General features: G+C 44.1%; 1 protein-coding gene across 3 annotated transcripts in view; it reads left to right on the top strand.

Moving 5' to 3' along the window:
• Nucleotides 1-21,536, top strand: part of SLC16A2 (solute carrier family 16 member 2) — a 177,525-nt gene extending 155,989 nt beyond the window's left edge. For all 3 annotated transcript variants that reach the window (XM_029607673.1, XM_029607672.1, XM_029607674.1), the window contains exons 5-6: nucleotides 17,371-17,599; nucleotides 19,416-21,536. In XM_029607673.1, coding sequence (XP_029463533.1) covers nucleotides 17,371-17,599; nucleotides 19,416-19,717 — 531 coding nt within the window. In that variant the 3' untranslated portion in view covers nucleotides 19,718-21,536. The remainder of the gene's footprint in view (nucleotides 1-17,370; nucleotides 17,600-19,415) is intronic.
• The last annotated feature ends 949 nt before the right edge of the window (nucleotides 21,537-22,485 follow it).

Raw genomic sequence — 22,485 nt, 5'->3', positions numbered from 1 at the left:
GCAGGCCAGGCCGCTGCATATTCCTGCACTTGCATAAACTTGGAAGATCCTTCACCTCGGTCACACTCACGGAACATGGACGGAGCCTCACCAAATGCAAAACAAGCAACCACAAATTAGAACTAGAAACGAGCAGGAAAGGACACGAAGCCAGGCTCTGTATTTATTTATTTTATTTTTTTAATTTCTTTTCCTATACCGATGCTCAAGACTAGGTCTTATCGTACCGGTTTACAATGTAACTGAGGGGAAACCAATTAACATCAAGGTAGAAAGTAAAGTTACATTAAACAGGGAGCATAAAACCTGGGCAATGGAAGACAGTACAGAGTTTAAACTAAGAAACAATTAGAGAGAGATAAATATATAAATCAACAAAAACTGTAAGATACAAAAACATAGGTTTATCCTAGGCAGTTATTAGCCTGGTATGTCCAGAGGGAGAAGGAAAGGGTGAGGTTGGGTGGGGGGAAGGGATTGGGGAGGGGTGGGGGAGTGAGAGTCAGTGATGGTTGAGGAGATCCTTCAGCGGTAGGCTTCTGCGAACAGCCAGGTTTTCAATTTCTTTCTGAAAGTTGAATGGCATTGTTCTTGGCGTAAGTCTTGTGGAAGTGAATTCCAATGTAGTAGACCTGCTGTTGAAAGAGCTCGCTTGTGAATAGTGTTGTGGACCGATGATTTGTTGGGGGGGCCTTGAGCGAACCTTTGTAGGCAGTTCTGATCGGTCTTGCGGAAGTATGTAATTCAAGTGGGAAGGTGAGTTGGAGAGTGGATTGCTGGTAGACTGATTTGTGGATGATGGTGAGAGCCTTGAAAAGTATTCTATATTGGATGGGCAGCCAGTGTAGAATTTTTAGTATTGGTGTGATATGGTCCTTGCGACGAGTGTTTGTAAGGATCCTAGCCGCTGCGTTTTGCAGCATCTGAAGAGGTTTGGTGGACGAAGCGGGCAGACCAAGTAATAGAGCGTTACAATAGTCGATCTTTGAAAACAGTATGGCTTGAAGCACCGAACGGAAATCCTTGAAGTGTAAGAGCGGTCTAAGTTGCTTCAGGACCTGTAGCTTGAAGAAGCATTCTTTGGTTGTGGCGTTAATGAATTTTTTGAAATTCATTCTAGAGTCAAGGGTGGCCCCAAGATCTCTGACCTGGTTTGCTAATGGGATGCTAGCATTATTTGTGAGGGGGTTGTTGTCACAAGGGGAGATAACCAGTAGTTCCGTTTGGAAGTATTTAGGACCAAATTGAGACTCGAGAGCAGAAGGTTGATGGCGTGTAAGCAGTTGTTCCAGAAATTTAGAGTAGAGATGGGGTCTGAGATGGGGATTATGATTTGTACATCGTCCGCGTATATAAAGTGGGTGAGATTGAGACTATTGAGTAGCTGGCATAAAGGGAGTAGATATATATTGAACAGGATAGGGGAAAGAGACGAACCCTGAGGTACACCTTGGTTTGATGGAATGGAGTGAGATTCTTTGTCATTTATTTTGACTTTGTAGTGTCTGTTGTTCAGAAAGGATGTGAACCAGAGCAGTGCAGAGCCGGATATGCCTATTTCCATTAAGCGGTTTATGAGGATAGTGTGGTTTACCGTGTCGAACGCGGCAGAGATGTCGAGAAGGGCTAGCAGGTAAGATTGTCCCTTGTCAAGGCCCATCAGGATGTTGTCCGTTAGAGAAAGAAGGAGGGATTCTGTGTTTAGGCGTTTCCTGAATCCGAATTGAGAGGGGTAGAGAATATTGTGGGAGTCAAGGTAGTCTGTGAGTCGGATGTTGACAAGCTTTTCCATTAGCTTGGCTATAAAAGGTAGGTTTGCAATGGGGCGGAAGTTTGCAGGGTCGGCTGGGTCCAGGTTGGGTTTTTTAAGTAAGGGTTTAAGTGAAGCAATTTTTAAGGAGTCCGGGACCGATCCTTGATTGAGGGAGCAATTTATGATGTCTGCCAGCGGTTTAGCAATGGTGTTAGGGATGGTGAGAAGTAGTTTGGTCGGTATTTGGTCCAGAGGATGAGTGGAAGGTTTCATTTTCTTGATTATTGATTCAATTTCCAGGGAGGATGTCTGTTCAAGAATTTCTAGTGACGGTCTGTGGATATTTGGTGGAGGGTTATTAGTTGCGAGGCTTAATGGTTGCGAAGGGTTTGGAGCCATGTTAGTTGAAGCCAGGGGGGCAAGAAGGTTTTTGATTTTGTTATCAAAAAAGATAGCCAACTCTGTAGATTTGTTCTGGGCTTCTTCTTCTGGGATGGTGAGGGGCATAGGTGTGGTAAGGGCAGCTACATATGAGAACAGAGTTTTAGGGTCATATAAGAAGCCGTGTATTTTTTTGGCGTAGAAATCTCGTTTGGTGCGGGTAATGGATGTCCTATAGTAGCTCATTGCAGTTTTGTACGAAGCAAGTGAGGAAGGGGAGGAATCTTTCCGCCAGCGTTGTTCTTTGTGTTGTAGATCCTGTTTGAGTTTCCTTAGTTCAGTTGAGAACCAGGGTTTCTTGTTCGTGCGGGCTGGGTTGATAACTTTTGTTGTTACAGGGCAAATTCTGTTAGCTACTGAGTGTGTAATAGTTTGCCAGGAGTTCATAGCGGTATCCGCATCTGAGAAGTCCAGTTTAATTAGTTCTTCGGCCAGGCTGTTGTTGAGAGTGTCCATGGAACAGGGTTTCCTGAACTGGATCGAGGATTTAGTAACAATAGGGGTCAATTTTTGTTTTATATATAATTTTGTAGTTATCATCGAGTGATCTGACCAGGGGATGGGAGAGCAGGAAGGAGGGGTGATGGGCGAGATGGTTTCGTTAGTGAATATCAGGTCAAGCGTGTGGCCTGCCTTGTGTGTGGGGTTGTTTATAATTTGTTTGAATCCCATAGCCTGGAGAGAAAGGAGAAGGGCTTCGCAATTAGATGATAGGGTAGGGGAGTCAACATGGATGTTGAAATCTCCTAAGATAATAGCCGGTGAGTTAGTGTTGATGTGTTTGGCTATGGTTTCGATGAGTGGAGAAGGGTCGGATTCTAGGAGCCCCGGGGGGGCGTAAATAAGGCAGACTTGAAGCTGGGAGGATTTGAATAGTCCGATTTCTAATTTGGTCGTCGATTTGAAGGCTTGTTGGGACAGTCTCAGTTCTTTTTTTGCTATTAACATTATTCCACCCCCTCTTTTTTTAGGTCTGGGGATAGAGAAGATGTCATATTGTTGTGTTGGCAACTGGTTAATAATGGCGGTGTCTGTGTTTTTTAGCCATGTTTCTGTAATGGCACAGATGTCCGGTTGGGTGTCCAGGAGGAGGTCGTTGAGCAAATGAGATTTTTTTGAGAGCGACTGGGAGTTGAAAAGGGTTAAGGTGATTAGAGATAATCCTAGGAATTGTGTTAGAGGGGAGATCATGATTGGAATCAGGGATCTCTTTGATCGTGGATTGAGCACGGGTGTATTCGCTCTGTGGGTGAGTAGGTGAGGGATGATCTGAATGGGGAAAGTTTGTAGCATGCTGTCTTTTTACGAAGAAATTGCAGGTGGATAAGATTGTTGGATGACTACTGGGTGTTGGAGTGGCTTGATGAGTGCTAGATGCTGGATTGACTGGAAGAATGCTGGATGCTGGGGTGACTAGAAGATTGCTAGAGGGATGGTGGAGTGACTGGACGAATGCTGGTTGCTGGAGTGACTGGATGAGTGCTGCTGGAGACTGGATAAGAGCTGCTGGAGACTGGATGAGTGCTGCTGGAGACTGAATGCTGGGGTGACTAGAAGATTGCTAGAGGGATGGTGGAGTGACTGGACGAATGCTGGTTGCTGGAGTGACTGGATGAGTGCTGCTGGAGACTGGATGAGTGCTGCTGGAGACTGGATGAGTGCTGCTGGAGACTGGATGTGCTGCTGGAGGCTGAATGAGTGCTGCTGGAGACTGGATGTGCTGCTGGAGGCTGAATGAGTGCTGCTGGAGACTGGATGTGCTGCTGGAGGCTGAATGAGTGCTGCTGGAGACTGGATGTGCTGCTGGAGGCTGAATGAGTGCTGCTGGAGTGGCTAATTAGTTTTAGTTTCGTTTTAGGTATCTTTGTTCTTTGCCCCCCGTCTCTCCTGCATGTCTCACCTCGAGTGTCTGGTGAGCAGGCTTTTGCCCCGGATGGGCCGCGCCGATCGCGCAAGCCTCGGCAGGGAGGAGGAGGAAGCGGTTGGGTGCAGGTGGGCGCCGGGATGTAGGCCGCCGAAATGATATATATGGCAATAGATTCTTCCGCGGGTATGGCTCGGGACTTCCTCGGGGCTGTACGAAGGGGCGAAACAAAGGGGCTTGCCCCTTTGTTGCGCTCCTTCGGCGCGCGACGCTTGGTGTGCGACGCCGGACGTAATGCTGATTTAAAGCCCCTCAGGGCTGGCTCCTATTGGTGGAGCTGGATCGGGGGCGGGGCTCCCTTTCGGTGTTGTACTGTATGCAGTACAACACCGGAGAAATAGAAACAGAAATACCTTTCCTCCTGTACCGAGAATCAGAGGAGCACGTTCCCAGACCCCTAAACTGAAAAGAAAATGCTGGTTTCTGCCTCGGTGGAGAGAGCAGCGCTGGACCCCGCCAGAAGCGGAAGAAACGTGCCAGGCTGCTGGCAGTGCAGGGGATTTTTAGAGGTAGCAGGTGGATGGGGTGAGGTGGGGGCCCAGAGGCAGGCCTGGGATTTTAATATCTGAAGGGAGGGGTTCTCAGACCAATAAGGCCTGCACCTTCTTTTTATTCGGTTCGGGCACTGTGCCCCCACACGATCTATTTTATTATTTGGGGGGGGGGGGAGGGGCTTGATGGCTCAGAAGGTTTGGGGTTGTTGTTTTTTAACTTATATGGCTATATTTTGAATATAGTTGGTAAAGATTAAAGATCTTGAAATACAAGCAGCTGGATAACTTTAAACCTGACCGGTTCTGTTCAGCTATAGCCGTGTAAGTTTAAAGTTATGTGGGTTAAGATTAACCAAATAAATTCAGTGGAAGACTTGACATGCTGATGATGCATCACAAATTATCTTGCTAACCATAGCCGGAAAACTTGTCCACGCACCACTCTTCTGAATATTGACCTCGTTGTTTAAATCATAGCATCATAATCTTAATTCCTTAGCAGCTCCTGCCAAACTATATAAACATTTGAATCCCCTGCATGATGCCAGGTAATCCAGACAGTGATTGTAGGATCTCCAGCAAAGTCCACGGAGGTTGAGCAGAATTCCAGAAAATATAAGAACATAAGAAAATGCCATACTGGGTCAGACCAAGGGTCCATCAAGCCCAGCATCCTGTTTCCAACAGTGGCCAATCCAGGCCATAAGAACCTGGCAAGTACCCAAAAACTAAGTCTATTCCATGTAACCATTGCTAATGGCAGTGGCTATTCCCTAAGTGAACTTAATAGCAGGTAATGGACTTCTCCTCCAAGAACTTATCCAGTCCTTTTTTAAACACAGCTATACTAACTGCACGAACCACATCCTCTGGCAACAAATTCCAGAGCTTAATTGTGCGTTGAGTAAAAAAGAACTTTCTCCGATTAGTTTTAAATGTGCCCCATGCTAACTTCATGGAGTGCCCGTGACAGGTCTGTGTAAACTCTCATTGCATCATTCAGAGAAGCCACTGTACCCAAAACAGAACTAAAGAACAAAGAAACGAAAGAACTAATCAAAAGAAAATCCACTTTTCTATCCTATTTTCTATTTTATTGTTTCCAACCAGTTTTCATTTCGATGGCTTACAGTTTTGAGTCTGGTTTTCTGTAAGATAGTGTGTGTTTGTTCTGACAATATAGCCAGAAATGTGTACATACCCAGATCAGTCCAGACCAGTGGGTTATGCACTCCCTCCAGCAGATGGAGTCAGAGAGCAAAGCTTCGAGGCACTGGTATCCCAAGTGTGCCACCTGCAGCTCATCAGTATTTCTCTGACTCCAGCAGATGGTGGTCGTGTATACCTGCAGCTCTGTGTGACAAGAGTAGGGCTGGGAGACATACAAAAAGTAGATGCTCTACAGGATGCTTAATTGCCCCATGATTTTTATTTATTTATTTCGAAATTTTGTATACCGTCATTCGCAAGAAACATCACAACGGTTCACATCATTTATTACCTGTTTTTCCTATGGTGTGCGACCATTGGACTTTTGACTGGCTAGAGTTATGCTTTGCTGATTTCACTGATTGAGTAGCTAAACTTGCTTTAATCTGCATGATTTTGCAGTTGGCTATCTTATTACTGTGCCTTAGACATGTGTTCATTCCTTCAGCTGACTCAAGCAGGTTGATTCAGAGTAAAGGAGGAGAGAGGAGGCCATTTTGATTCCAGTAGGTGCCCATCAGCCTTGATAATATGCACTTATGAACTGGTAGTGTTTCCTCCTACAAATCCACCCCCTCCCTCACGAAACTTCTAAACGTACGGAGGGCAATATCTCAAGCCTTTTTCATGGGTAAAAACACATTTTATCTGAGAAAGTGGGGTATTGCCCAGCCTGTCTGTGGATAAAAGTATGTAATGTTCTGGAGGTGTTCCTGGAGCAGAAAGAGGAACTACGCACATGGGTGTGATTACTCCAGTCGGAAATATTACATGCAGAGGAAGCAGGCACAATCTTTGCAGTTAATTTTTCTGGGGGCAAGAATAAAAGGAAAAAGCCTGTGTGGTCTCTTACTTTGATTATTGGTGCAAACCCCACAGGAAAAAGTACCCCATGGACTTTGCTTCAATAAGGGTAGTTTTGATGATTGTCATCATCGTGTCCCCCCCACCACCACCTTGGTGTGTTGTTAAGATTATTTTTGCAAGTTATTCAAGCTTTTATCTTCTGGTGGATAATATATCTGTGCTGAGTCGGGGATATCTGATATTCAGTGCAAGGATGGAGGATTTTTTTTTGTATCTGCTCCTTGAAAATTTGTGATAGACTAAAGTGGAAATCACAGGAATAAAGATGAGAAAAAGTACAACCAATCAAAATTTTACAGAGCAGCATGTAGAATTAGCATAGACAAGCTGTACGGCATTTCTGTGCTCCACATGATCTCATCTTTCTGAGCTTATTAGAAGCCAAGAAACAGTCTACAGTGATAAGCCGTAGGATCGGCATCTTTCCATTTGACAGAGACGTCTCTTCTTGATGAAGGTGGAGGCATCCAACTTCCCCAAGACTGGAGGATTGTCTGGGCAATGGAGGAGAAGTTTCTTCCCGTTCCGGGGTCTTCATGAGCCTGAATGTGATCACTGAAGGGGCGGAGCTGGGATTGAGGTTTCCATTCCTGCATGAATTTTCAGGTCATTTGGCCTGGCGCAGAAAGGAGAGAAGAGTGACATTATCACTTCTTAGCACTGCACATTTGCAGTTTGGCATGTTCAGCGCCAGACTCAAGCCCCCATGTAGATGAGCACTTCGAAAATCTTCCCTTTTAATTTCAGGGTGTGTGTGTGGGGGCCTGGTTTGCAGTCCATGGTCAACACCTGTCTGCAGGTATTAGAAGATTTTTGTTCCGATATGTGTGCTTTCTCTGCTCCTGGGCCTACCCTCTGGAATTCTTTCCCAATTGATATTAGACAATGTGACTCGCTAAAGAATTTTATGAAACAAGTTAAAACTTTTCTTTTTAATTTAGCTTATCTTTAGTAGCACTGATTTGTTTTAAGTTTTGTCATGTTTTATTTTGTCTGTTTTTATCATTATTTTATAATGATGATACCTGTTTTTTACATTTATTATTTTAGCTGTTATTTTTATGATATAGATCATTATTTTTTTTATTATTTTAAGTTTCTGATTTATTGTGTTGATTATTATGATTATGTATTTTATTCTGTTCATTACCTAGGCCTTCTATGTTAGGCAAGTCATAAATTTTAGTAAATGTAAATGTTACCTTCAGGAAGCTCATCTAAGTCATGCAATGCATATTAGGATCAGATGCTTCCAGGGGTAAAGAGGGAGATTTTATTTTCTCCTCAGTCTATATTAGATATGTGGGTGTCACTTCCCTGGTTAATAGGCTGTTTAAGGCCAAGAAAGGAAAGATTCTGAGTTTGGAGGATTCATTAAAATGTATGTCCCTGTCTGCCTGGAAAATGGGTGTGTGTGTCAGATAAATAGAGCAGATTGCTTCTTTTGAGGCTTTCATTCGCTCGTCATCCAAATTCAATCACAGATATCTTATGGCAGGTAATTTTAATTGCTCCTTGGATGTTGCTCAAGATTGGACTGACTTACTTTTTGGAAAAGAGGCTGCTTATAGTAAACTACATTCTAGGTTAGCCCTCAGTGATGTCTGAAGCCTCTGGCCAGGGTTACACTTGTGTCCCTGACAAACTTTGCAGATTTTGTGGAAATAGATCAGTCACACACATGGATTTAGAAAATTCTGTGGCAAAGTTTCTAAAATTCTGCACCATATTTGTAGAAATTTGCACATATTTGCATATTAAATAATAATTATATTTTATTTTACTTTATAAAAGTAAAGTTGTTTCCCAACCTTTCTAATGTGTCTGGGTAATTTTTGTTTCTTAGTTTTGTTTGGATGGGAGAAAAGAGATTTTAGTGATTGGTACAGGAAAGGGAGAAAGTGATTCAGCAGGTGGATGGGATCTGAAGGATATAGGAGACAGAGGATGGGGCAAGGAGAGGGAGGGGTCATTTTTGGGATGGGGGATATGCAGAGGGAAAAGGAGAGGCAATCTTGGGGATGGGGGAATGAGAGGGGATCTCAGGAAGGGGGAGGAAATGGAGAAAGTAGGGGATGAGAGGGGATCTAAGAGATGGAAAAGGAGAGGGAGAAAGGAAGATCTCTTGGATGGGAGGCAGAGAGGGAAGAAGGAGAGGATTGGAGATGAAAAGATGATCAGATCTGAGACCAAGAGACAGACAGGAAAAGGGAGGGAGGATTTCCTCTCGCTCTCCCTCTCCATCTGGTGCAGATCCCCCCTCACACATATGCCCTGGTGCCAATCCCTTCTCTAAACATCAAAATCACAGAACATATAGAAAGACATGGTTTAATGGAACAAAGTCAGCATGGCTTTACCCAAGGCAAGTCTTGCCTCACAAATCTGCTTCACTTTTTTGAAGGAGTTAATAAACATGTGGATAAAGGTGAACCGGTAGATATAGTATACTTGGATTTTCAGAAGGCGTTTGACAAAGTCCCTCATGAGAGGCTTCTAGGAAAAGTAAAAAGTCATGGGATAGGTGGCGATGTCCTTTCGTGGATTACAAACTGGCTAAAAGACAGGAAACAGAGAGTAGGATTAAATGGGCAATTTTCTCAGTGGAAGGGAGTGGACAGTGGAGTGCCTCAGGGATCTGTATTGGGACCTTTACTTTTCAATATATTTATAAATGATCTGGAAAGAAATACGACGAGTGAGATAATCAAATTTGCAGATGACACAAAATTGTTCAGAGTAGTTAAATCACAAGCAGATTGTGATAAATTGCAGGAAGACCTTGTGAGACTGGAAAATTGGGCATCCAAATGGCAGATGAAATTTAATGTGGATAAGTGCAAGGTGATGCATATAGGGAAAAATAACCCATGCTATAATTACACAATGTTGGGTTCCATATTAGGTGCTACAACCCAAGAAAGAGATCTAGGTGTCATAGTGGATAACACATTGAAATCGTCGGTACAGTGTGCTGCGGCAGTCAAAAAAGCAAACAGAATGTTGGGAATTATTAGAAAGGGAATGATGAATAAAACGGAAAATGTCATAATGCCTCTGTATTTCTCCATGGTGAGCCGCACCTTGAATACTGTGTACAATTCTGGTCGCCTCATCTCAAAAAAGATATAATTGCGATGGAGAAGGTACAGAGAAGGGCTACCAAAATGATAAGGGGAATGGAACAGCTCCCCTATGAGGAAAGACTAAAGAGGTTAGGACTTTTCAGTTTGGAGAAGAGACGGCTGAAGGGGGATATGATAGAGATGTTTAAAATCATGAGAGGTCTAGAACGGGTAGATGTGAATCGGTTATTTACTCTTTCGGATAGTAGAAAGACTAGGGGGCACTCCATGAAGTTAGCATGGGGCACATTTAAAACTAATTGGAGAAAGTTCTTTTTTACTCAATGCACAATTAAACTCTGGAATTTGTTGCCAGAGGATGTGGTTAGTGCAGTTAGTATAGCTGTGTTTAAAAAAGGATTGGATAAGTTCTTGGAGGAGAAGTCCATTACCTGCTATTAAGTTCACTTAGGGAATAGCACTGCCATTAGCAATGGTAGCATGGGATCTTCTTAGTGTTTGGGTAATTGCCAGGTTCTTATGGCCTGGATTGGCCACTGTTGGAAACAGGATGCTGGGCTTGATGGACCCTTGGTCTGACCCAGTATGGCATGTTCTTATGTTCTTATGTTCTAATACTCGCAAACACCCTGCCCACCCCTCATCTCTCTCCTAGACATCTCACCTGCCCCCAATTCTTTCATCCTTCCTGCGTATCCTCACTGATTCTCATCCTTCTCCCTCCCCCCTGCCAATTGGATAAATAAGAGGGAGTGCTGATAGTGGACACTTCATCTGCTGGTGGTAAATTTGGACTTGCTAGGAAGAAGCACTTAAATCTTGAGGCAAAAAAAAAATTCTTGGAGGGTTAAACTATTACTGGCTCTTTATATTGTTTGCTAGTTTAAGGTTAGTATTTGTTTGCCAGTATTAGAATTGTTTGTGTAGTGATAAAATAGACTTTGATTCTCTGAGCTAGTAAAAGATAATAATTGTTTGCCAGTATTAGAATTGTTTGTGTAGTGATAAAATAGACTTTGATTCTCTGAGCTAGTAAAAGATAATAATTGTTTGCCAGTATTAGAATTGTTTGTGTAGTGATAAAATAGACTATGATTCTCTGAGCTAGTAAAAGATAAGTATTTGTTTGCCATTGTTGGAATTGTGATGCTCTTCTTACTCCGTGCTAACATCAAGCCCACCCTCCCCTATCTCTACCTCCTTTATCTCACCTGCCATTCTGTCTTCTGCACCATCCACTGCTCTTGAGCTTCAAAGGTTTCTTCCTCTCATCCAGCCACCACCACTCTCCCTGACAGCATCTCATCCTCATCACACCTCTACCTCTCTCCTGCATATTCTCCTGCTCCTAATCCTACTCTTAGCCAGGGATATCAAGCCCAATCCTGGCCCTCCAAGGCAACTTTCACCCCATCGATGCATATCCAGTCATATCACTATTCCCCTTCTCCCTCCCTCTGCTCTTCTTTTCTCGTGCTTCCTATGGAATAAACACTCTATTTCCAATATGTTTGCCTTTATTCATGACCTCTTTAAGAACGTAAGAAATTGCCATGATGGGTCAGACCAAAAGTCCATCAAGCCCAGCATCCTGTTTTCAACAGTGGCCAATCCAGGCCATAAGAACCTGGCAAGTACCCAAACACCACGAAGATCCCATGCCACTGATGCAATTAATAGCAGTGGCTATTCCCTAAGTCAACTTGATTAATAGCCGTTAATGGACGTCTCCTCCAAGAACTTATCCAAACCTTTTTTAAACCAAGCTACGCTAATTGCCCTAATCACATCCTCTGGCAACAAATTCCAGAGCTTCATCTCCTTGCCTTGACTGAGACTTGGCTTTGCCCTGAGGACTCTGCTTCAGTTGCTGCTCTCTATCATAGAGACAGGACCAGCGGAAGCACTAGGCGGCCGCCTAGAGCACCACAGGTTTGAGGGCGGCCGTCTAGTACTTCTACCAGCCCTACTGATCCATCACCTTTAGGAAGCTGGGCAACCTTGAGACTCTTGGTTGGTGGCAGGAGTGTGGTAACTGGACCTCCTTCTTCCTGCAGGCGGAAGAGGAAGTCATGTTGCTTGGGCTGCGGGGACGGGAAGAAGGAGATTCAATCACAGCAGCACTAAAGAGCAGGAAGAGCACTGGCTCCATGGGCTGGAAGAAAGGATTCTAGAGGTAAAGCAGTGTCACGCAGGCTCACATGACCAAAGAGAGCAGAAGAGGGAGCACTGAGCAGGGGCAGTGTCAGCTGCCCAGGCAGCCTAAGAAAGGAGCGGTGTCAGCTGGGCCTACACGGCCGTAGCAGCAGCAGCAGAAAAGGAGCACAGAGCAGGAGCAGGAGCAGCTTTGGCAGTGGAAGAGGAGCTCAGAGCAGGAGCAGCTTTGGCAGTGGAAGAGGAGCACAGAGCCGGAGCAGCTTCGGCAGTGGAAGAGGAGCACAGAACAGGAGCAGGAGCAGCTTCGGCAGTGGAAGAGCAGCACAGAACAGGAGCAGGAGCAACTTCGGCAGTGGAAGAGGAGCACAGAACAGGAGCAGGAGCAGCTTCGGCAGTGGAAGAGGAGCACAGAACAGGAGCAGGAGCAGCTTCGGCAGTGGAAGAGGAGCTCAGAGCAGGAGCAGGAGCAGCTTTGGAAGTGGAAGAGGAGCACAGAGCAGGAGCAGCTTCGGCAGTGGAAGAGGAGCTCAGAGCAGGAGCAGCTTTGGCAGTGGAAGAGGAGCACAGAACAGGAGCAGGAGCAGCTTCGGCCGTGGAAGAGGAGCACAGAACAGGAGCAGGAGCAGCTTCGGCAGTGGAAGAGGAGCTCAGAGCAGGAGCAGGAGCAGCTTCGGTGGCCCGCATGGCAGTGACAGCAGTGGAAGAGGAGCACTGAACAGGAGAAGCTTCGGCAGTCCGGGCGGCCCAAGAGCAGGAGAGAGAAAAGACCTCAGGACCCTGGGCTCTGCCCAAGACGAGGCCTGCTACCACTGCTTCTGCTTAAGCGTTCCAAGAGGAAGGGAGAGAGAGAGAGTAGAGCATGAACACGCGCGCGTGTGTGTGTGTGAGACAGAGAGAGGAGAATGTTTGTGCCTCCCTCAGCCCATCACTGATGACCGACAATCTCAGCATGACTGGAAATCAAACGTTTCTTTGTTTTTTTACAGATTTTTGGTATACCACACTCTTCAAATGGGTTACATTGTTACATTCACAATATCCAAACAAATTAAATGAATATCACATTAAAATAATAAAATAACAATAAAAAACATACAATACAGGTTGAAACAAACTTCCAAAAGATCAAGATGTGGAGACTGGAGGATTTTTAAAATGCTTATTAGTTGTAATATTGGTGGTGGTTTATTGCAGGGGTGAGCAAACCTTTTTGTGCTGGGGCCACGTTACAAGTTACCGAGCGCAACAAGGGCTGGTGGGCGGGGCAAGGCAGGTCCTCCACACGAAAATCAAATCTCCACCTCTCGCCGCAGGCCTTTCAGTATCCGGCAGGCTTAAGCGCCATCATTTTCAGCCCCCGAGGAGCCCCTTCAATCACGGATCCCCAGGCTCTACCACAGGCACCAAAACCTTCAACCCAAGACGTCCAAGGCGTTTTCCCAGCTAGCAGACCACCTAACCTCAGTCACACGGACAGACCCTCACCAAATAAGAATAAAGTATAAACAGAAAAGCGCAGGCAAAAAAGTAAACTGGAAACCACTACAAACCAGTGCAAAAATAGAAATATCACCATTCCTCTTAAAACAAAATCAAGAAAAATAAATTCATTCATGGTATACTAATAAAATATTTCAAAACCGATGAAGAATAGAACATAGAAGAAGAATGAGGATAAAAAAAAGGTTTAACATTTCCCCAAAATCAATTAAATATTTCAAAATAGTAGACGTCCAACACCTAATAATTAAATTAATAAGGATAACCTTTTCCCCCTCTCCATACCTAGGAACATTTTGATTTGCAGTTCCCCCCGAGATTGTAATGGGGGGAACGCACACACTTTCTCCTCTCTTTTTCATTTACACATTCACCCTCACAAACCCGTCTTCCCTCCCCCTTCCCTCTCACCCCCTCAGTTATTCACACCCCTTCCCTCCATTCTGTCACTCACCCTCACACTCAGTCCCCTCCCTCCCGTTCATCCTCTTCCCTTCCCTCTGTCATTCAACCCTCTCTTCCTTCTCTTTGTTTCACTCCCCCTCCCCCCTTTCTTCCCCTCTGTCTCTCACTCAATCCCTCTCATTCTTACCCCATTCCCTCTCAGTCCAGTTCCCTCCCCCCACTCTCTCCACTCCCCTCCCTCTGTCAGGCTCACTCCCTCCCCCCACTCCCTGCCTTCCTTTTCAGTCATTCTCCCTTCCACCTTTCACTCCCTTCCCTTCTCTCTCATGAGAACATAAGATTTGCCATTCTGGGTCAGACCCAGGGTCCATCAAGCCCAGTATCCTGTTTCCAACAGTGGCCAATCCAAGTCACAAGTACCTGGTAAGTACCCAAACATTAAATTCATCCCATGCTACTGATGCCGGCAACAAGCAGTGGCTATTCCCTATTGATTAATAGCAGTTTATGGACTTCCTCTCCAGGAACTTATCCAAACCTTTTTTAAACCTGTTACACCAGCTGCTTTAACCACATCCTCTGGCAGCAAATTCCAGAACTTAACTGTGCATTGAGTGAAAAAGAATTTTAAATGTACTACTTGCTAACTTCATGGAGTGCCCCCTAGTCCCTCCCCCCCTTTCAGTCCCCTTCTCTCCCCTCAGTAACTCTCACCCCTTCCCTTCTTTTCCCCATACCCCTTCCTTTCCCATGTGACTCACCCTTCCTGCTGGGGTATCATGGTCTTCTTCCTACCAGTGAGGGGGCTGGAAGCCCACCGGCAGGTTAATTTCAGACCCACCACAGTGCAAGACCTGTTCTTGCTGGCAGGAATTGGGAACCTCACCAGGACATCATAGATCGTGCCACTCCTCTTCTTGGGAATCTTGCCGGCTTGTCACTCCACAACGTCATTGTGCAGGACAGGCCTTCCTTTTGTCTGCCACACAGCGTGGGCTGCACATAATGTTATTTTTTATGGATAGATGAGCTGGATTAAATTTAGTGATAGGCCTAATTTGGCCCGTGAGCCTTAGCATGCCCACCCCTGGTTTATTGTGTCTGCTATTTTGCAATACTTTGTCCTGCCTTTCCTCATATTCTATGTTAGCTATTTTGAAATATTTTTATTAATATATTTTTACTGTTATAATTGCTTATTGTTTCTTGATGTTTGATATTTTATTAGGAATGGTGGTGATTCTGTTTTTTCATTGTTGCACTACATACAGAGTCTGACTTGTGGTTTTCAGTTGTCTGCATGTTTCTATTTATACTTCATAATCTTTATTCTATATTAGGTGAGGGTCTGTCTTTGTTCAGTATGTGTGAGCATAGGGGCCGATGCTATAAAAAACGCAGAAAGAAGGCACTGAAAAGAAGACCCGCGGTTACCGGCGGTCTGCCGGTTATGAACACCGACGCGATAAACTCGGCGTCGGTTTTCATAACGCAGCCGGCCGGTTGAAAACAGACGCCAAGCATATCGGCGTCATTCTTCAGTGCGGTCAGCTGAGGGTTTGTTTGTTTGTTTGTTTGTTTATTTGTTTATTTATTTGTTTATTTATTTAAGGTTTTTCTATACCGGCATTCATGAAAGCATTCACATCATGCCGGTTTACATGAAACAGGGGTGTGAAGAAACAACCAAGAACATAAATAAACGTGAAGAAGAGATGCAGTTACAATTAACAGGGGCTGATAACTGGGAGGTGAAAATAGAAAGAGAAAGAGGAGGTTAATTATTTTGTTATTTTGTTATTTTGTTGGGTTTTTTTAACTTTTAAAGAAGTACAGAAAAGCAGTTTTTTCTGATTTTCTGTACTTCTTTTCAATGCGCTCACCTATTAACGCCTGCTCCTGAGCGATAAATGTGCGTCCGAGATGCACATTTATCTTTTTGCATTGGAGTGATCAATAGCCTCATTCACATGCATTTGCTCGGCTGAGCGCACTGTATTGCAGCGGGCCCCTAAGAGAGGTATTTCTGCTAGGCTGTAGTTTTTGTGAAGGGATCTGTAGCAGCCTGGCTTGTTCTGTTTTCCTAATAGGAGGGGTATTGGTGTTTTAGAGCCTGCTGTAATATGTGCAGTGCTGCCTTTTCATAGGTAGGGTTGTTCCTTTTTGAGTGCCCTTTTGGTATAGGATCCCTTAAGCAAAACTGGGAGACTGTTTTTTTTAAAGAATGGGAGTCAATGCTTGTGAAAGGAGGCTGCTCAGGAAACCCTGGTTTGATACTGCAGGTACAACTTTTATCTGCATAGCAGGCGTTTGCAAGATGCAGCCTGTGTGAGTACCCCAGCCCTCGCCTTAAAGAATTACATTGGTTGCCCCTTAACTGGCAGGTGCAATTGAAGGCTTTGTGCCTCATTTTGAAGGGCTTGCAGGGCCAGGGTCCCAATTCCTTCAAAGAGTGGTTTCACTGCTATATTCTGACCTGTTCTTTGAGGTCTCAAGGTGAAATGCTTTTGCAAGGCTCTTCTTTGAAACGGGTTAAATCGGCAACGCCTCTTCCTGTTACGCACTCGTTCTTTGCAACAAGCTTCCAAGGAAAATGAGGTTAATTAAGGAATATCTCCCTTTTTACAAGGTATTAAAACCCTGGCTTTTTAACCTAATATTTGTGGGGTAACCTTAAACAAGCCACATAAAAAAAGTCAGCAAATACACACACAAGTTACACCAACTTTCAAAGGAAACTTATGTACGTATGTTGGCTTTGAAAATGACCCCACCAAAACCGCCCACACACAATTACACCTGCTAATTTGTGCATAGAAAATGTCCGGGAGAATTTGTGTGCATGCTTTAGGAAACCCAGAAGCATGAATGTACGTTAAAACCCCTCCCCAAGTCCGCCCCTGGAACATCTTCACTTGGTGTGGGTAAACTTATGCATATACATGACAGCCCTCGAGTTTATAAAAGGGCCCCTTCCACTGGAAAAGCAGCGTTTTATGTGCAGAAATGCCATTGAAAATGACCCTCTCCGTGCATCGTGATCCGGGACCTGCTATCCTGCTGATCAGGGTTGTATTTGACTGTTAGTGTTTTGATGGTTTTAGTGTAAGGATGTATTGTGTTTTTATGAATCAGCTGAGAAAGAGAGATGCTCTTATTAGTAGATGTGATTGTGCCAAGATATCTACCTTATTGCCTTTTATTCTGTTGATTGTAATGTGTAGATCATGTATGTTTAAATTGTTCTATCGACTTTTTTGCAGCTCTGTGTTGTTTTTGGTTCTTTATTTAGGAGGTTAATTTTATGATTCATTAATTGAGCCGGTGTTATACTGTTATGTTGATAATTGAGTTACTGTTTATCCTGCTTTGTTTTCTTTATAATTGATTTGCTTTGTAATGGATTTGCATTTTATAATATGATGTGTTGTGTTTGCTCTGTACCTCGCTTTGGGTACTGAAGTAATAAGGCAAGTAATAAGTACCTTAAATAAATGAATAAATAGTTATACTTTTTATGTCATTGCATTTCAGGTTGTCTCTTTTGCATTGATGGGCATTCTGTGTATGTTGATACCACAGTGCCAAGTATTTGAGAATGTCATCGTTGTCTGCCTCTTTCTCGGACTTTGTGATGGATTGTTTATCAGCATCATGGCCCCCATTGCCTTTGAGTTGGTTGGACCCATGCAGGCTTCTCAAGCCATTGGTTGGGTGTTGGGTCTTATGGCCATTCCCATGACTGCCGGCCCACCAATCGCAGGTAAGATCACTCTCAAGCATTAGGGGACTGTGAGAAATTGTATTTATTTATCTGTTCTCATATGTATAAACCACCATTTCCCAAGACTTGAGGGGGGATTGCAAAACATACAACAGATTTTACAATTATATCAGAAATACAAAACAATCAATATACATGCTTTGGTTCCTGGATTTAGGAATAGAAGACATACATACTAGAGCAGACCTAGCATAAGAGACTCAATGGTCCTGTGGGTACCAAAGGATTACAGGATGCATTAAACTACAGTATTAACTGATAGTTCTTGCATAAGTAAAAAAATATCTCTGGCACATATAAATACAAACATTACAAAGTTTGGTCTTTATCGGCCATCATTTACTATGTTACTATGATATGCAATATATATTAATATAGCAAAAAGGTCTCCAGGAAGCTTTTTGTACATGGGAAAGGGGAAGGATCTACCTGGACCTGCACTTTGTGAATCTTTCCATCAGCATTCAGTTTTTACCATGAAGTTTAATGAAAGCATTTGAGGAAGGGTTGTCCAACAACATCTGTTGATGCACCTGAGACAGAGTGTGATAAGCAAGTTAGATCAACTGCTTAGGATGTCTTTAAGAGGTGCAGCCAGCATTGTAAGGATCAAGGTCACTTCTTGTGTCACCCAGCGGTCACCCAGTCTGCAGTCATGAACCAGGTAGTAAGCTGCATGGCAGCTGTATCCTAGTCAGGAGCATGAGTTGCGTGGGACCATTTGGTTTCCTGAGAGGAGAATCAGGACAGGCAACTGCAAGTTCCGAGATTTATCAACCATGCCTTAAAAGAAGAAAGCAGGTTGCTCCTCAGACTGGGATGAAAACCTGCAGTGTATTGTGATTTGTGAGTTCTATATTTTAATCATAAACTTGGAGAAAGATGGGGCTGAGAAGAACCTTGAGGTCACCCCTAGTCAGCATCTGCTGTGCCTAAATCACCCCAGCCCAAGATGTGTCTTGCATGCTATTAAAAGCCTCCAGAAGTTCCCTCACCCTTTCTCTCTCCCTACTCCAAGGTAACAGGTTCCAGTGCTTTACTCCCCTTACAGTAAAAAACTTCTTAATCAAGTCTAACCTCAGCCTTCTCTGCTGTTGAACAGAATCATAGAAATGACGTTGTCATTCCCCCGCATTCTGCTCCAATGTAAGTTACTGATAAATTAGAACTCCTCTCTCGCCCCTTCAGAACATCATGGCCAGATGAGAACACAGTCACTCCTGTTTTATAACATAAGTTGCCATGCTGGGTCAGACCAAGGGTCCATCAAGCCCAGCATCCTGTGTCCAACAGAGGCCAAACCAGGCCACAAGAACCTGGCAATTACCCAACACTAAGAAGATCCCATGCCACCGATGCAATTAATAGCAGTGGCTATTCCCTAAGTAAACTTGATTAATAGCCGTTAATGGACTTCTCCTCCAGGAACTTATCCAAACCTTTTTGAAACCCAGCTACACTAACTGCCTTAGTGCTATTGCACATCCCTGGCCTTGCCCCTTTGCCTTGTAAATAGGGTGCCCATCTGACGCCGAAGGTTTGTGATTCACTTCAGTAAGCATCAGGACATCAGTGAAGCTAAGGTTGAGCAGTTCTGTTCATTTTGCTTTCCAACACTTACACAGTTTGCGCTGATCTTGTTCCCATCAGAAGTAGACTGAACACCTAAACACTCTTCAGACCAACTAAATTCCAAACGTGCAAAAGAAATAATCTTAGATTGGCTTTTTTGGCAGAAGCCCAAGGCCGTTTGTCTACAGGTGCAAAGATGTTGATAGCGTCCTCTGTTTTGCAGGATTCCTCCACGACTACTTTGGAAGTTACGACGTGATTTTTTACTTTGCTGGCATTCCTCCACTCCTCGGGGCGGTGATTCTTTTCTCGGTTCCTCTGATCCATCAAAGAGAACCGAGGATGCAGCAGACCGATTTGGGCAAAGACAAGATTCCGGTGCTGGAGCCGATCATGAACGGGGAAATTCTGCCTGGGAGCCCTGTGACTGACGCGCGCCTGAAGGCGCCCTGCCGCCCCTTCTGCATCGAGCAAGCCCCGGGCTTCACCCGCAACGAATGGATCGACACGGACTCACTGACATAGCCCCAAGCGCGTACATTCCTGACTCGACAGGGGAAAAAACATTCCGCTCTTCAATAGTATTTCCTCAATTCGACAAAGATGTTTTGGGGGTAAAGATGTACTTTTTTGCTATTGTGTCTAAAAATTTGATCTCACAAGAGTCTTAACTCTAACAATTCCCTTTACATTTTTTTTTTTTTGGTGAAATTTTACCATGACAGTAGCTTACACTTTGGTTATTCAATTTCTGTAAAATGTTTCATCTGGGGGAGGGGACACTGCCGCCGCCTCCTCCATGTAGTTACCCTTTCGGCGAGATATCTGATATCCAGATGCACAGCTTTTTGCAGGCTGATGAGCCAAAAGGGAAGCTCATTGCTGTAGAATTCCAAATATTTGCTGTAACAATTTTTTTCGCTGGTCTGTGCGCCAGTGGTAAATTTTTCTTAGTGCCAATTACAGAACTCTGCTGTACATTGCTCTGCGTGCCTGACTGCTAGTACAATCTTAGGCTGCACAGATGAATGTTTTCTCTTCTAGCACTTTACATTCCTCAGTATCTCCAGGAATCAACGTTACGGAAAGCACCCCAAGTGCTCAAGCCAGCAGTGTTAGTTAGCGTGATACTTCAAGCTGGATTCCTTTGTGCAAATCTTATCAACAGTCGAGTTTGCTTTCTAGTAGGCGATGCTTGGGTTATCATTATTATTATTATCTTCATTTATATAATCGCATACCAGATGTACGCAGTGCTGTAGGGAGACAGCATCTTTGAGGAAACTTGAGTAAGGTCTGCAAGATCAGCGTCTGATATTATTCGTAAAACTGTAGTAAAATTAAATTCCTACAGCACTAACATTATAGAGCAAGGCTGGCTGCAGCATGAACAATATGGGTTGGGGAAGAGGGGCATTCCCTTATTGGCAGGGGGCTCAGTTCAGTAATGTGCCTCTCTTCCCTCCTAGTTCCATCCCCAGTTCTCGCTCCCTCGCTCTCTTCTTCTTTTTCCCCTAGCTTGATCTATGGTCCGGACCTCCCACTCTCCAGCTTTGATCCCTGATCCCCGTTCCTTTCCTCTCTCCAGCTCAGTCATTTCCTCTCTCTCTCCCTTTCCTTCTGCCCATCTGTGTTTTCTTAATTTACAACGTGCATCCAACTGAGCCTGATTCTCCTGGAACAGAATAATCAAGCCGTCTTCGAAGCATGTGCACAGCCACAGGGACTCTGAAAGTGCAGCAGTTCACCTCTCTGCTGGCACATACTTCCAGTTGCACAGGACGCAGCCTGGGCACGGGCAGAAGGAGTCAAGTTGCCACAGGGTCAGGGCACTTGCACCGCATTCTTTATCTCCCCTTTCGTCTGCTGGCTGGCCTGTGCTAGCCAGCTCTTCTGTGCCTGACTAGTGCTCCTCCTCTTCCTGTAAGGTTACTAGACCTTTGGCAGGTATATTGGGGGCACTTGTTTCCTTGGTACTAGTAGTGAGCACAGTGAGTGAGCAGTTTCTAAGAGATCTGGAGAAGTCTATCCTGGAAAAAAAAGTTTTAGCAACCTAATCTCAAAATATGCAAAGTTCTGATACCTAGGAAACATTTTTAACTTTTCCTACCAAAATAAAATTTGTGACCCAGTTTATCTCACCTAGGATACGTCCTCATGAGAATAGAACCAAACACCAGAACAAGACAAATCAGAACATTACAGTCAGCTTTTTCCAGAACATACTATAAATCCTTTCTCCGTGGAACATACAAGCAGACCGTGATGCTTTTGCAGTGAGTCATTAGAATCTTCATATTGATTAGTTAATATATCTTTCAGAAAATAAAATAGTTTCCCAATATTTGGTGTTTTGGGTTTTATTGTCTGCTCTGCCCTGATTTGTTCTCATCTTCTGTACCACTTCTGTCTGACAGGTTTTGTTTTCTGTCTTTTTCTCTCTTTGTCTTTGTTGTCCTTTATTTTCAGTTTCAGTTTTCCGTCTCTTTCAATTAAACCTTCATTCCTTTCTCTCTGTTGCTGTCCGTCTCCCATCTCCTTGTTCTATCACTCTCCCATTTTCCCCTCACTCAACCTTTCCTCCTTCCCTCCCAGAGCAGAAATCCTTACAACAACTTCAAGAGCACGCCAGGTCCTGACGGTTGCACAACAAAAAAAAGCCAGCAGCCTCTGCCTTCAGATTCCAATTCGGGAAACTTTACCAGTGTGACAATGTGTTCCAGAGTAACACATTAAAAGGGGCAATTATCTATAGCTTACGTTTGGTGCCATGAACATGGGCACACTTAGCCTTGTACATTACCCACATTTTCAAATGGAAACTCTCCGTGTTGTTTTTCTTTGAAGATTAGGGGCCTCAAAATCTGTGCATTGAAAACATTCATGTCCTTTGCAGCTGCTATTTTTAAGGCAGCTGAATGGGGACTGTTTTACTCCCCTATACAGAAACAGTTAATGAAAAAATGTGCAACGAACCACACTTGTCTCACAAAACACGTTGCAAACAAATTTGAAAATTTTATGTGCTTAGGAATTTATCTCACAATGTGGACCATCATACCACCCTTGGTTGGTTTAGGCAGTAAGCCACGCTTTCAACCATAACGGGTCATATTTAATCATCGGTCCGGAATAGTCTATTAAATTCCTTTTAGATTTCTTCAATTTTCTACTTTATTAAATTTACTTTTTTTTATCGTTTTTTTGTCCATTTATAATAAAATGTTTTTAACGGAGTAAGAAGCGGAATTGCCTTACTTGTGCGGAGCGCCTCCGCGCTTCCGAGATAGTGC

Source organism: Rhinatrema bivittatum, chromosome 6 (assembly GCF_901001135.1).
Source record: "Rhinatrema bivittatum chromosome 6, aRhiBiv1.1, whole genome shotgun sequence".
Taxonomy (NCBI): domain Eukaryota; kingdom Metazoa; phylum Chordata; class Amphibia; order Gymnophiona; family Rhinatrematidae; genus Rhinatrema; species Rhinatrema bivittatum.
Note: the sequence above shows the minus strand (reverse complement) of the source record. Positions and strands in the feature narration are given on the sequence as shown.